The sequence below is a fragment of the Astyanax mexicanus genome, chromosome 1 (genome assembly GCF_023375975.1).
Source record: "Astyanax mexicanus isolate ESR-SI-001 chromosome 1, AstMex3_surface, whole genome shotgun sequence".
Classification (NCBI taxonomy): domain Eukaryota; kingdom Metazoa; phylum Chordata; class Actinopteri; order Characiformes; family Acestrorhamphidae; genus Astyanax; species Astyanax mexicanus.
Window position 1 is genome coordinate 115,020,357 of NC_064408.1, and position 16,679 is coordinate 115,037,035.

At 38.5% G+C, this 16,679-nt stretch overlaps 1 protein-coding gene across 2 annotated transcripts in view; it reads left to right on the forward strand.

Annotated features, from left to right (window-relative positions):
• The window catches only part of paqr6 (progestin and adipoQ receptor family member VI), a 75,877-nt gene that overhangs the window by 25,486 nt on the left and 33,712 nt on the right, over positions 1-16,679 (forward strand). For both annotated transcript variants that reach the window (XM_049464860.1, XM_022668706.2), the window contains exon 2: positions 11,021-11,268. In XM_049464860.1, the coding sequence (XP_049320817.1) occupies positions 11,218-11,268 (51 nt within the window). In that variant the 5' untranslated portion in view covers positions 11,021-11,217. The remainder of the gene's footprint in view (positions 1-11,020; positions 11,269-16,679) is intronic.

Here is a 16,679-nt window from a genome sequence, read left to right on the forward strand (position 1 = left end):
TCCTTTAGAATACTGAATCTGCTGTGAGTTTGTTTGTGAGATGATTGTGAAATCATGTTCTGATCTGCTGGATTTTGATCAGTGTTGATATAGTGCCACTGAGCTGGGTCAGTCATTTCTCTGATTCTTTGAACTCGATTGGCTACGAAAATGTGAAATCTTCGAGCTTCATTGTTAATGTAGCCCAACACTACCTGTGCGTCAGTCCAAAAATACTCCTGATCAATTTTAAGCTCTAGCTCCTCTTTTAACATGCTGCTTACTGCTGCGGAGACCACGGCAGCAGTTAACTCTAGCCTTGGTATGGTTACCACTTTTGTGGGAGCAACTCTAGCTTTACCTATCACTAGTGAGCAATGTACTTTGTCTTCGCTCACCACTCGAATGTATGAACACTGTCCATACCCATGGGTGCTAGCATCCGAAAAGTGATGTAGTTCTGTTCTCTGGACTTTTCCCATTTCTTCTGGGATGAAGCACCTTGGTATCTGGAGCTTCTGTAGATTCTCTAGGTCACTAAGCCAGCTCTCCCATCGTGGCTTTAACTCTGTGGGCAGAGGTTCGTCCCACCCAATGCCTCTTTGACACATTTCCTGTAGAACTTTCTTTCCCAGCAGGAGGAAGGGAGCAAGGAAGCCCAGTGGGTCGAACACAGAAGCTACAGTTGAGAGGACTGCACACCGTGTTGCTGGTTTTTCATCCAGAGTGACCTTAAAGAAAAAGGTGTCACTGTTAGCACTCCACTTTACTCCCAACACACTTTGAACTGGGAGTTCTTCATAAGTCAAGTCTACATCTTGAATTCCGCTAGCTCGTTCGCTCTCAGGAATTGACTCCAAAACTTCTCTGTTGTTGGAGATGAATTTGTGGAGGTGTAATTTTCCTCTTGCACAGACATTCTGTGCATCTTTTACTGGTTTGATGGCTGTGTCAACAGATTCTCCACTAAAAATCCTGTCATCCAGCCCATCTGTAAGATCAGGTCCAGCCAGCAACTGATCATTCAAAGCGGTGCCACCATACTTGGCAGAGCAGTCAAACACTTCCCTAATTTTATCTGGCCTTCTAGGGTGATGGACCCTCTGGTGTGGTATATACCACACATTTCTCGCTTTGGGTTGGCATACAGCTCTCTCTGCTTCACCCTCCTTGAAGACACCTTCCATAAACTTGAGGGAGTCATCTCTGAATTTGGAATTCTTCTCAAATTTCCCTTTCAGGCGCTTCAGTCGAACCAGGGCCAAATGCTTGTTGTCTGGCAGTTGTGGATGTGTCTTAAAGGGAAGGGGCATTTCCAGGTGACCATCTGCATTCTGATGTACTGTCTTATTCAGTAATTGCATGAACTGTATATCATCTTGTGATACACTCTTTTCACCAGGGCTTGTGTCTTTGAAGTCTGATTCGAGTGCTCTGATAACAGTGGCTGGTGTCAATAGGGGAATAGGGGAACTGTTACACGATGGCACAAACCTGTCACTTCTGTTGACTTTGCAGCCTGTGATGAACTCCAACCCACAATGCTCCAACCCAGGTCAGTCCTGATGGCGTATGGCTCATCATCACCTCCAGTGATAACTTGACGTGGAACCAATGCTCTGGAACAGTCATAGCCAATGAGGAGTCCGACCTCACAATCCATTAGTTCTGGCATTTCCTGGGCTATACCTTTCAGATGTCTCCATCCTTTGGCAGTTTTAGGAGTAGGAATGTGAGAACGTTCAAGTGGAATGAAGTCTCTGGTGTAGGCAGGTGGCAAGTTAATAAAGCATGGTGAGGAAAACCCTCTAACTCTAAGCCCACTTACTCTTTCATTCTGAATGATGGAGTCCTTTCCCATCATAGTGGTAAGCTTTAATTTAACTGGCTCTAAATCTGCCCCCATCTTCTCACATACCTCCTTGTCTACAAAGGTGTTGCTACTCTGGGTTTCTAGTAAAGCGTAAGCTAAGGTCTCTGATTCAGGAGAGGTGGTTGTGGAAATCCACACAGGAACTATCATGGAGGTGCTCCCACCCTCACATCTGTCAAGACAGCAAGAAAGTGAAGACGTATTCTCTGGTACTTGCCTAACAGAAGATGTGTTCGCAGAGACAAAGGAGCGGTCTTCGTGAAGTGGAGTTGGATGATGTTTCTTGCATATGCCACAAGTAGCTTTATTCTTGCATTCCTTTGAATTGTGTCCCTTCCTAAGACAGCCAAAGCACAGGTTATTGTCAAAGATAAAGCTTCTCTTGTCTTTCATGGACTTGTTGACAAATATCTGGCATTTGTGGATAGAATGGCTTTCTCCACAGCATACACATGCTTTCATAGCTGTATTTGCATTTTCAGGTGCCTTCACATTTGTCATAAATGCATTAGCCTTTGGGCGCCTAGTGTCTCTACCAGGCCTTTCGTCAATATGCTTCAATGCATAAAAGGATGTCACAGGATTGCACGCAATCTCAGCTTCTTGTGCCATGAATTCAGCAAACTCTTTGAAACTGGAGTATTCCTCTGTTTGACGCAAGCACTTTGTGACGTGACGATTCCAGCGAGAGGTCACCCAGTCAGGGATTTTGTAAAGCATCCTTTGATTTTCTTCGCAGTCATTTAAGACCTGAAGCCCTTTGATATGAGGCATTGCATTGCTACAGGCAGTTAGGAAATCGCTAAACTGTCTCAGTTTAACTGACTCTCTAGGACCGATCTTTGGCCAGTTGTTTAATTTTTCTCTAAATGCCCGTTGAATTACAAATGAGTGGCCATAGCGAGTATTCAGAGCCTCCCATGCTTGGTTGTAGGCTTCATCATCCTTTCTGTAGAAGCTGCCTTCTAACACGGACCTTGCCTCACCACCAATGTACTTCTGTAGGTAGAACAACCTGTCAGCTGGACTTGTGCATCTCCGTTCTATCAATGTCTTGAAACTTGTGCTCCACTCTAAGAACTTGAGTGGGTCTCCATAGAAGACAGCAGGCTCATGTGCAGGAAGTCTGGTAAGGACTAGTGTGTCATGTAGGACTTGTGCTAATGACGCTTCATTGTTGAGATGAGCTGTTTTATCAGTGCTATCATCCTGCCATGTTTGCTCCTTTTTAATTTCTTTTGAGGACAAAGGTACTTGAGGACAATTAGCCACCCTCTTTTGCACTGTTCTGTTTTCTTCACAGTCCTGATCTGAGTCATCTTCACTGTATGCTTGGAGCTTGGCAGCTAGAACTTGAAGATCTCTCTGATTTTCTAATCTCTTTAGTTCTTGCCTTTGTGAAGCTATGGCCTCCTCCATTTTTATTTCAGCCCTTTTTGCAGCAAACTGTGCGGCACACTCTGCTCATTTCGCTGCAATGCTTTGTTGTTCTGATGACTGAGAGTGGCTACTACCATCAGCAGACCTGGAGATTGTAGTCCCAAATATTGATTGGGCATACTCTCTATCAAGCACATTATGAAGTCTTGTGTTTTCTGCTTTAGCATCAAACTCCTCTAGCCCCACTTCACTCATCCGTATTTTCATGAGCCTCATCAGATCTGCTGTCACTGCTATGCAGGAATCCATCCTTCTCCTAATCTCAGGTGAAGGTGCTAGTTGAGTTCGTATGTTTTCATACAACTCTTTCAATTTTGTCTCTAGCCCTTCAATATCATTCATCATGTTAGCCAAATCACTGTCAGAGCACTTATCCTTAAGTTTGTTTCTTGAAGCTCTTACTTGGTCTTTCCAGCGATCATACAGCTTGATGAATTTGCTCTCCCTATGAAAGGCTTCTTGTTCTTTCATTTCTAGCATTTTGGTGGTGTACTTTCTCTCACGTGCAGATTTTCTGGGTTCAACAGTCTCTGAGGTGGTGTGGGCAGGCTCTACCACTGCTATCTTCTCTACTTCTAGGTTAGCTTGACTGTCACCTGTAAGTGACTCTAATCTTTCGTGTTCAACATCATCACATTGTGATTTTAACTGTTCACTAACTTCACCCTTTTTTAAAGTTTCTTCATGAATTGACATTGTACATTTTTTTAGAAATGACAGCTTCGTGTACACATATAACCATACGACCTTAACAGTTATATAGTTGTCTATTCAGTAAATAACGTCAAATATTTGTTTAAATATAACCCTTATTGCACTTCTTTTAACATGCTTGTGAAATCTTACTTTAAAGTACCATTATGCACAATAATCACACAATCATAAAACAGGAATGACAATTAGACTCTACTGATAAATTAATTACTTTTCTCATACGTAAAGCAGTGTTTTTTTTTGTGTGTCTTGTGAAAGGAGCACAGTCAAACCTGACGCCGAGTGCAGAGCTGCAATGTCCTGCCTGAACACTTTACTTAGCTAAAACTGGTGCTGCGCTGAAACTTTGTTGTTGTTGAAACCTTTGTTGTTGAAATGGTCTTTGTCTCGAATTGGCGTGCTCCGCGCCGTTTCGCGGGCACGCACGCTGACCTCTCCGCCGCGCTGCTCGCTCCTCCGCGGGCACGCACGCTGACCTCTCCGCCGCGCTGCTCGCTCCTCCGCGGGCACACACGCTGATCTCTCCGCCGCGATGCTCGCTCCTCTGCGGGCAGACGCGCTGATCTCTCCGCCGCGATGCTCGCTCCTCTGCGGGCAGACGCGCTGATCTCTCCGCCGCACTGCTCGCTCCTCTGCGGGCAGACGCGCTGATCTCTCCGCCGCGATGCTCGCTCCTCTGCGGGCAGACGCGCTGATCTCTCCGCCGCGATGCTCGCTCCTCTGCAGGCAGACGCGCTGATCTCTCCGCCGCACTGCTCGCTCCTCTGCGGGCAGACGCGCTGATCTCTCCGCCGCACTGCTCGCTCCTCTGCGGGCAGACGCGCTGATCTCTCCGCCGCGATGCTCGCTCCTCTGCGGGCAGACGCGCTGATCTCTCCGCCGCGATGCTCGCTCCTCTGCAGGCAGACGCGCTGATCTCTCCGCCGCACTGCTCGCTCCTCTGCGGGCAGACGCGCTGATCTCTCCGCCGCGATGCTCGCTCCTCTGCAGGCAGACGCGCTGATCTCTCCGCCGCACTGCTCGCTCCTCTGCGGGCACACGCGCTGATCTCTCCGCCGCACTGCTCGCTCCTCTGCGGGCACACGCGCTGATCTCTCCGCCGCGATGCTCGCTCCTCTGCGGGCAGACGTGCTGATCTCTCCGCCGCACTGCTCGCTCCTCTGCGGGCAGACGCGCTGATCTCTCCGCCGCACTGCTCGCTCCTCTGTGGGCAGACACGCTGATCTCTCCGCCGCACTGCTCGCTCCTCTGCGGGCAGACACGCTGATCTCTCCGCCGCACTGCTCGCTCCTCCGCGGGCACACGCGCTGATCTCTCCGCCGCGATGCTCGCTCCTCTGCGGGCAGACGCGCTGGACTCTGGGCCGCGATGGCGGTACGTTTTCACTGTAGCTACACCGGTCTAATGGAATAATGGCCACGAGTCATACTTATGTCTTTTGAAGGTTTATTTCTTCTTTTCTCTCTCCCTCTCTCTGGTCCTTCATCGGACACCGTGAAAACTACACAAAACAAAGCAACCGTTCAGTATATGCTAGCTAGCACAACAATTCATTGCAAGAAGGCATATTAAACACATTACTAAACAATATTAAAGATAAACATTTACCGTGTGCGCCTTTAGACCTCGTGTTAGCTTTAATTGTTGTTCTCCCTCTGCCGCCAAGTTAGTTCTGACCCATAATTCTCCAGTTACCCGCCTAACTAACTCGCGTCACGTGACTTATATTTATAAACACATTTTACCCTCATTTTTACACCTTTTCGTATAGATTTTTAGCCCTTTTTAACAACCATATAAAATAAAACAACAATGAATTTATAATGATAAATAAACAAAAATATCCTTATTAACATGTCAATCTGACAGTTACATTCTGTGTGGTTGTTTTTGTGTGAGTAATGCTGTTGGGTTATTTCACACAGTACTAGTCAGATCAACAACTCTGAGAAACCGGCTCACAAAGGCTTTCAGAATTTGCACTATTTTTCATGTTTCAAACGTAAGAAGTTTGGTCATGCCTTTATAAGAGCATACGCTTGTGGTTTGGAGGAAGAGAAGTGTTGAGAAGTTCAGGGTGTTGGAGCTCAGGGTGGGTTCTGCTATGAGCTGACCCTGTGCTGAACTGGATGAAAGAACAGGGAGAAGAAGGGGTCGTGAGGTGCAAACATTTCATCACAGGAACAGAAGGAACAGATACAGAGTCATTTTCCTGGAAGGAGGAGGAGGAGGAGCTTCAGGCATGGTCCTTTCCACAAGCTCCAGTTATTTCATATCTTTATACAGAATAGAGAAGATTCAATAAAACACAGTAGTTTTACTGTAGCAGGAAAGAAATAATTTATGTTTGAATTTAGATTCTTTATAGTTGCAAAGTTGCAGTGCAGCTTTAACATGATAGAATTGGCCGAAACTAAATTTGAGTTGGATATTGGGTAAAATCTATGAATTTCATAGGACTGATGTTTGGATTTTTAGATGATTTAAACAGGTTTTTGTTGTATTTGCAGCAGAAAATCTAATTGTTTTTACACCGTGTCAAAACTAGTATAACAGTGTTAAGATGTTAATTCAAACAATCAATCTGGAAACTTAAAAGTGTGTGTTTTTTGCGTGCATTTTACGAAGTTTGGTCCCAACATCTTCCCACAATTCACTCTTTTTGCAAAGCCTGGTGTTGTAGTAGCAGCTTTATTCAGTCTTTAAAACACAGCATCACTACTGTATAATACTTCTGTACTACATACTGAGCTCAGAATGTTGATTACTTTTTATTTATGCAGTAATATGGATAAAATCACATAACTAGCTTCCACTATCCTGTTCTTTTGTTTCTCTCTCTTTCTCTGTCTTTGCCATGTTTCCTCTAAAATACATTTCCTCATGTTGCATTTCTGTGGATAAACCTGACTTTCTATTAGTTTGTGAGATAATGGGTGATTGGTATAATAATAGAAAACAATGTGAGTAATGTTAATGTGTTATCTAATACAGGACCAGTCAAGCCAACAGTTCATATGAACTTCTGCCTTTTTATTCCTCTGTTTGTCTGTTAAAGTTATGTTTAACAATAGTAGTAGTAGTTGGACAGTAGTAGATATTAAAGCTTCTGTGTTCGAGTTTTATTGATTTTAATGCTAAGGCTCTCCCTGAAACCTTTACTCAGCAGATTAAATAATCGAAACTTCACTGAAATATTATAAAACAATTACATTTTTTAACTTTTTCCACTTTCACTCAACTTGTTTTTTTCTCACAAATTACAAGGTACAAGCATTTTAACTTGTGATTAATTTGGATAAATCACAGTATATTTCGATTGTAATTATTCAGATTAACGAGAGTAACATATTTTCATAATTTTGACAAAATCCTCAGCAATTGCACTTTGGCTCTGCTGACCGTTGCAAATTCCTGAAGTACGAGAATCTTGACTGCATAATTTCTGGTAGTGAGGGACTTAGTGGTTAGAGCTCTGGGTTATTGATAGTTGGGTTGTGGGTTCAATACCTTGAATTGAGCAAGGCCATCATGGCTCCCTGGTGACTGTAGCAATGGCTGCCCACCACTCCAGGCATGTGTGCTCACTGTGTATTTGTGTGTGTGTGTGTGTATGGGCGTTTACTCGCTTGTTCCCGATTAAACACAGAACCGATTCTGGGCTCATTTGGAGAAGGGACTCATTAGTGCTGGATTATTTTCACACACAAAACTTCATCCAAATTGTGGATTGATTGCACTATTCCATGGTTAATTTCCTGCACATAGGTTTGCCGATTTTTTATTATTTTGCTTGGATACAAACACTGTAGAATGATGAATAATGCTTTTAAGGTGCTCAACACAATGCTGTCAGTACCTGCACTCACTCCACAAAGCTGAGCTTATTGCAGTACCCTCTCTCCAGTCCTAGTACAGTGTGGCTTTATGAGGATATACTAATGGAACAGAAAGTAATGTGATACATTAAAGCAGTCACAGTAACACTTTACTTGGATGGCCTCGTTCATGCTCAACTGACATTAAACAAACATTCAACTAAATGTCTATTAAATGCATTTTAACCCTATGTTGAATGTAAATGATAAAAAATAGAATCTAACCCTACATCTAACCCTAACCTTAACCGTTAATCAATTAATAAACCTTTCAGTTTAATTGCATTTAATAGACATGCATTTAAATTTTAGTTTAGTTTGAGTATTAATGAGGCCATCAAATAGACATTCCAAGTAAAGTGTTACCGAAGTCACATTATAAAATTAACCAATCACTCGAACCCACACGCAGCAGTGGGAGCAGATAGCTTCCACATCTGCTGCAGAACTGCTCCAGAGTTCAATACAAATGAACCCCAGGCTACTGATTTCAGGAGGAACAATGCTAAGTTCTCTGAACCTCTCCCTGTCTTGAAAAACAGCTTTCAGCTATTTGATCCAGTGTACCAAAATCATGGACTAGCACTCATGTGTCCAGCTAGTGTGAAAACACCCTATACATATGTGTGTGTATGTGTGTTTGTGTGTGCTCACTGCAGGGATGAGTTAAAGACAGAGGCCAAATTCCATCTGTTTCCAACACAAATGATGAATATGGTTGTTTTTGGCCTCAGTTAAGCATTTTGTAAATATTTATTCATATGTGTGCATGACAAATATTGAATGCTGGCATCAGGCCAGAGTTCACCATATCAGTACATCCCTAGAGAAAATAAAAAAGGTGAAAATGCTGTATGTGCCTGTGCTCTGAGACACGTATGCCGTTGTTTTGGGTATAAATGGAACTCTGAAAGTAAATGTTTGCAGGAAACAGAATACAATAGTTAAAAGTCCTCACCCTAAAGCAGTAGCATACAGTATGTCATGGATTGCTGTCATCCGTGAAGTTCCATGAAGTTCCATGAAGTGGTTAATACTTAACCCTGGTGCCTAATATACATGACCCACAATCTCGTGAATGTTGGGTTTGTTAGCAGGACAGAAATGGCTTTTTCTGATAAGCTCATCCAGCACACAAAACCATTCCTGTCTATGTGGAACAGCATGGCCGGCACAGAATGTTGTTTTGGTGTGCTAGTATTGTTTCAGTACCACCAACAATGCTAAGCTCTGTCTAACTCTGAGTCCGTGTCTGGACATATCAGACTGCTCCGCTATTCAAATGCGTCCAGCACACAGAGACTCATGAGTAAGAATTGGAAAGTAGATCTGCAGTACATTCAGAGGTCACAGAGGTCATAATTGACTGAATTAAACTCTGGAATATAATCAAGAGGAAGATGGATGATCACAAGCCATCAAACCAAGCTGAACTGCTTAAATGTTTATACCAGGAGGGGAATAAAGTTATCCAAAAGCAGTGTGTAAGACTGGTGAAGTGGCTTTACTGCTCTTTACAACCTGCCTGGTAGCATTCATACATAAGATGCACCGGATTATAAGGCGCACTGTTGAGTTTTGGGAAAATTAAAGGATGGTGAGGGTAGTGGACTGATTTTTTGGATGTTTTCACACCTGTGCGTTTTTGTCTAGTTAAACCCCTTTTAGGCCGTATTGTGCTGCAGTTAAAGCTAGTATATTTCACAGATAATTGGTTTAGCTTTAAAGCTCCACTAGGTAGGATTGAGATTTTGTGCTCGTGGGCTCCCCCTACAGTTGCAGAGTATAATAAATGTTTCAGGCGGATTAGTTTTTCTTTCTCGTTTTCTGGCTTTCACAGAAATATCCGTTCTCTTTCCAGCTTCTGCCAGAGTGTCTGTATGTGAGTTTGTAAAGAATGAACCAGTAGTCCTTGTAGAACTGTTAGAACTAAAGGTCGGAAAGCAGGTCGCAATTCTCGCAAGCGTTGGTCGCAGCCGGCTCTGAAAACTTACAGAGTCTGGTTTGAGCTCAGAGGAGCTCCGGCACAGACACAAGAGCACTGCTATTCCTCCTATTACATCTCAATGCAGCACTGCAGTGAGTTTCAAGCTGTAATTTTACTTCTTTAAAAAGATCAAAAATCAAGGAAATCCTACCTAGTGCTCCTTTAAGAGTAAATGCAATCTCTGTTGTTGCTCCATGTACAGAAATATACACTATTCCAGAACACAGAACCTTCTTCCTGTATTTACTTTCTTGTTCCGCCCCAGACAGATCTGACCAATGAGCAGAGAGTTCTTGCACAACAAGGTTTGCTGTGACGTTTTTCTTCACAGCAAACTAAACAAACTTAAACCAAATCAAACCACACCAAATTCACATTAACTAAAACAAACATGAGCAAACCAGATTTAGACTTAAAAACACACTGAGACTACAATATGCAAAAGTATAGGATATAGGAACTTTATTTTATAAATAAACAAAAGACCACCCTGCCAGATGTGAAGCATGGGGGTGGATTTAACACAGTTTGAGCTTATTTAGCTACCAGTGGCATTGGCAATATTACACAGATGAAGGGAAATAAGAGGGTCAATCCTAATTGAAGCCACTCTAACAGGAAAATTCACCATAGGCTACCTGAAAATACACAAATTTAAACTTTTGGAACACCCTTTATAGTCCACTGACCTAAACATCAGTAAAAAATCATGTGTTAAACAAGCTGTGCATGCAAGACAACCCAAGAGAATCTCAGAACTAGAGCTTCTGCCAAGAAGAGTGGGAAGAAATTCCAAGTACAAGAATGGAAAGACTTTTAGCTCCTACAAACAGCGTCTGTGAGCTGTGATTTCTGGAAAATGGGGGTTTAACTCTGTGTAGTTCTGACTCTATATGATGTATAATATATTGTGATTTGTAATTGACATATTGGACTAGGTTTTGTAGTCTAATTCTCAATTAAAATCAAGTATAATGTGTCATTTGGCCAAAAGGGTGGCCAAACTGTAGATCCTGCCTTATACACACACTTATACACACATCTTCAGCCTATTGTTAGAAGCCTTTCTATACTGAATATAGGTCAAAGAACAAATGTAAACCTATATATGTCTCTCTCTCTCTCTCTCTCTCTCTCTCTCCTCTTCAGTGTTTCCTGTGTGGAGAGGAGCTGGCGGGGGCCCAAGTTGGGGCTGGCCTCGCTGTATAGGATGGGAGGCCGTGGAAGGGGAGGCTGAGCCGCAGGGCTTTGACTGCCCTTTCTGGTGCGTGCTGTGCCGAGGAGGGAGGGAGCGACTGAAGCAGGCCTGCCAGAGAGGGAGGGAGGTGCTCAGACTACCAGCAAACATGCTACGAATCAAACTACCCCACCTCTTCGACAACCACCAAGTGCCTAAGGTGGGCTTTGGTTAATTAAGCAGTTTTCCTTCATTCAAAAGAAGTATTCAATAATCAAAAATCAAATGCCAGTCCCAGTTACTCCACATGCAGTCAGTCAAAGATTTAAGTAAGTAAATGATGTGGGGTTGATGCTGCAGTTGGTCTGCAGGTCTGGGTTCAGCAACAGTATGTGCTGAAAGAATGAGGTCAGCTGACTACCTGAATATACTGAGACCAGGTTATTCTATCAATGGATTTTATATTTCTTCCCTTATGGAACAGGCATATTCCAAGATAAGACAATGTCAGGATTCATGGTGCTGGAACTGTGAAAGAGTGATTCAGGGAGCATGAGATCATCATTTTCACACATGGATTGAGAGAGAGTTCACCACAGAGTCCAGACCTTAACCTCATTGAGAATCTTTGGGATGTGCTGGATGGAGAAGCGCTGCTTTGTGCAGCGATTGGTCAGACTCTACCATCATCAATGCTGCTGCAAGATCTTGGTGAAAAATCAATCCAGCAACACTGGATTGAGATAAATCTTGTGACATTGCAGAAGCTTATTGAAACAATGCCACAGTGAATGTGTGCGGCAATCAAAGATAAAGACGGTCCAACCAAATATTAGAGTGTGAACTTTTATTTATTGGCGAATGCAATTATTTTCAAATCTTATAGACCCATATTTTATTCACAATAGAACATAGAAGACACCTCCGATGCTAAAAGTAAAACCTATGAATATTATGCAATATTCATTTAGAACTTCCAAAAGTTAGGACAGGGACAGCAAAAGCTGAAAAAATAATCAATACTAATAAAAAACTAACTACAATAGGAGCAATTTGCAACTAATACATATGAAAAGAGCATTTGAGACAAAGGTAGAGTCTCTCAGAAGACAGGTAAATTTTCACCAGTCTGTGAAACATTGTTGAAATTGTTTCACAATTTTTAGATGCAAAGTGTTCACCAAACATTAAATCACAAAGCCGTGATACATAGGTACATAGGATAGGATAAAAAAAGATTGAGAGAATCTGGAGAAATCCACATGTGCAATGGAAAAGACTGACAGTGAGAATTAGATGCTGGTGATCTTCAGGTCCTCAGGTGGCACTGCATAATTAATACAGGCTTGATTCTAGACTGAAAATCACTGGATGTTCTATGGAACAACGTAAATGTAAAAATAAGCTGTCCCTTGTAAAAAAAAGACGTATACTTAAGAACATTTAAAGAATGTTCAAAAAAGGTGAACAATACTAAAAATGCATTTTCTATTCAATATACTTAATGAAAAAACACATTAAATATACTTTTTCTGTATTTCCATAACATTTATTTTTAAACAATATGCTTTTAATTGAACATGTTGACAGAGAATATATGTAGTGGCATTAAATACAGCTTAAGGTGTACACAGTATGTGCATCAATACACAACGTAGTACATTTATAATATATGTCAAGTGTATTAAAAAATTATGTTTAAAAAACACATACTTAAATCTACTTAGAAGTAGATTTATAGCAAAAGTTATAGCAAAAAGCTCTCAAAAGCACAATCTAATGATGTTATGTTGTATTTAAATATAGGTTAATTACAACTTAAATATATTTAAGTTTTAAAATAGTATGCTTAGTATGTATTTATGTACATATTTATTTTTATGCTAAAATTGTCTACTTTTCCATGTTAAGTAAACTTAAATGCACTTTTTTTTACAATGGGTATCATGCAAAGAAGCTGTATGTAAACCCAATCCAGAATTGCTGCCTTCTTCTCTCAAACACAACTTATTAAATTGTTTTATTTATTTATTTCTTATTCGTCTGACCACAGAAGAGTTTTACATTTGCCCCAGTCTACAGTGTGAGCTTTAAATGAGCTTTTAGGCCCTTTTGAGATAAAAGCACTTCTCTGCCCCACTGTTCACAAACCCGTGTGAACACGTGAGAGAAAAGAGCAGCGCCGTCTCATTTAAGCAGAGATTTCCCACAGGTCTGCACCTTTTCTACCTTTTGTTCAGTTTAGTCTGACTCTATACAGCCTGGTCTTGACTCTGGTTAGTGAGTGACTGCACTGTACTACACTGATGGCTATCTAACAATGAACGTGCTGTTCTGCAAGAAATTAGAACAGCACCCTCCCGTCCCCAATCAAAAGAGCAGGTGTGTCCTTAAAGGAAGACCAGTAGTGTATAAAGCCCTTGTGGTTTTTTGGAGCACTATGTGGACATCCAGCAGTTTAAGAGCAACCATAAGAGCATATTACTGCATCATACATCATCTGGGCTAATGTACAAAATTCATTAGTTGCTAGTAGAAAAGTGGGTTAAAGGAATAGGAACTGTAATGCTTACCTGAGTAACGCATTGCTATTATTAAGGTCACATAACCAATTATTTCAATTTTAGACAAAAAGTGCTTAAATCAGGCACTAATTTAACATATTTAACAAATGTTGATATATTAATTTTGGTTTATACTTTGCTATAGTGCTATTTAAACATTGCAGGCACAAAGTGTGAAAATAGACTGTTGTCGAGGTGTAAGATAGCAATGAGCATTGTAAGTGGGCAGTGGGCAAACCCATAGTGTGTGCCAGTTGGCAGCTATGCAGAATTTTATATCAACAATAAACAGAAGACTAGATAAAAACAATAAACAGATTACTAGATAAAAAAACAATAAACAGAAGACTAGATAAAAACAATAAACAGATTACTAGATAAAAAACAATAAACAGAATACTAGATAAAAAACAATAAACAGAATACTAGATAAAAAAACAATAAACAGAATACTAGATAAAAAACAGTAAACAGAATACTAGATAAAAAAAAACAATAAACAGAATACTAGATAAAAAACAATAAACAGAATACTAGATAAAAAACAATAAACAGAATACTAGATAAAAAACAGTAAACAGAATACTAGATAAAAAACAATAAACAGAATACTAGATAAAAAACAATAAACAGAATACTAGATAAAAAAACAGTAAACAGAATACTAGATAAAAAACAATAAACAGAAGACTAGATAAAAAACAATAAACAGAATACTAGATAAAAAACAGTAAACAGAATACTAGATAAAAAACAATAAACAGATTACTAGATAAAAAACAATAAACAGAATACTAGATAAAAAACAATAAACAGATTACTAGATAAAAAACAGTAAACAGAATACTAGATAAAAAACAATAAACAGAAGACTAGATAAAAAACAATAAACAGAATACTAGATAAAAAACAATAAACAGAAGACTAGATAAAAAACAATAAACAGAATACTAGATAAAAAACAGTAAACAGAATACTAGATAAAAAACAATAAACAGAAGACTAGATAAAAAACAATAAACAGAATACTAGATAAAAACAATAAACAGAAGACTAGATAAAAAACAATAAACAGAATACTAGATAAAAAACAGTAAACAGAATACTAGATAAAAAACAATAAACAGAATACTAGATAAAAAACAGTAAACAGAATACTAGATAAAAAACAGTAAACAGAATACTAGATAAAAAAAACAATAAACAGAATACTAGATAAAAACAATAAACAGAATACTAGATAAAAACAATAAACAGAATACTAGATAAAAAACAGTAAACAGAATACTAGATAAAAAACAGTAAACAGAATACTAGATAAAAAACAGTAAACAGAATACTAGATAAAAAACAATAAACAGAATACTAGATAAAAAAACAGTAAACAGAATACTAGATAAAAAAAACAATAAACAGAATACTAGATAAAAACAATAAACAGAAGACTAGATAAAAAACAATAAACAGAATACTAGATAAAAACAATAAACAGATTACTAGATAAAAAACAGTAAACAGAATACTAGATAAAAAACAATAAACAGAATACTAGATAAAAAACAGTAAACAGAATACTAGATAAAAAACAGTAAACAGAATACTAGATAAAAAACAATAAACAGAAGACTAGATAAAAAACAATAAACAGAATACTAGATAAAAACAATAAACAGAATACTAGATAAAAACAATAAACAGAATACTAGATAAAAAACAGTAAACAGAATACTAGATAAAAAACAGTAAACAGAATACTAGATAAAAAACAATAAACAGAAGACTAGATAAAAAACAATAAACAGAATACTAGATAAAAAACAGTAAACAGAATACTAGATAAAAAACAGTAAACAGAATACTAGATAAAAAACAGTAAACAGAATACTAGATAAAAACAATAAACAGAATACTAGATAAAAACAATAAACAGAATACTAGATAAAAAACAGTAAACAGAATACTAGATAAAAAAAAACAATAAACAGAAGACTAGATAAAAAACAATAAACAGAATACTAGATAAAAAACAGTAAACAGAATACTAGATAAAAACAATAAACAGAAGACTAGATAAAAAACAATAAACAGAATACTAGATAAAAAACAGTAAACAGAATACTAGATAAAAAACAATAAACAGAATACTAGATAAAAAACAATAAACAGAATACTAGATAAAAAACAATAAACAGAAGACTAGATAAAAAACAATAAACAGAATACTAGATAAAAACAATAAACAGAAGACTAGATAAAAAACAATAAACAGAATACTAGATAAAAAACAGTAAACAGAATACTAGATAAAAAACAATAAACAGAATACTAGATAAAAAACAGTAAACAGAATACTAGATAAAAAAAAACAATAAACAGAAGACTAGATAAAAACAATAAACAGAATACTAGATAAAAAACAGTAAACAGAATACTAGATAAAAAACAATAAACAGAATACTAGATAAAAAACAGTAAACAGAATACTAGATAAAAAACAATAAACAGAAGACTAGATAAAAAACAATAAACAGAATACTAGATAAAAACAATAAACAGAATACTAGATAAAAACAATAAACAGAATACTAGATAAAAAACAGTAAACAGAATACTAGATAAAAAAAAACAATAAACAGAATACTAGATAAAAAACAATAAACAGAATACTAGATAAAAAACAATAAACAGATTACTAGATAAAAAACAATAAACAGAATACTAGATAAAAAACAATAAACAGAATACTAGATAAAAAAAACAATAAACAGAATACTAGATAAAAAAAACAATAAACAGAATACTAGATAAAAAAAACAATAAACAGAATACTAGATAAAAAACAATAAACAGAAGACTAGATAAAAACAATAAACAGAATACTAGATAAAAAAACAATAAACAGAATACTAGATAAAAAAAAACAATAAACAGAATACTAGATAAAAAAACAATAATAAGTATACTAGATAAAATAACATTGCTGTTCCCATACCTTCACAGCTTGAACAAGCAGGTCAGTTTCCTCTGCTGAGAAGCACAGAAGTGCTGCGCTCTTAAAATAGCAATC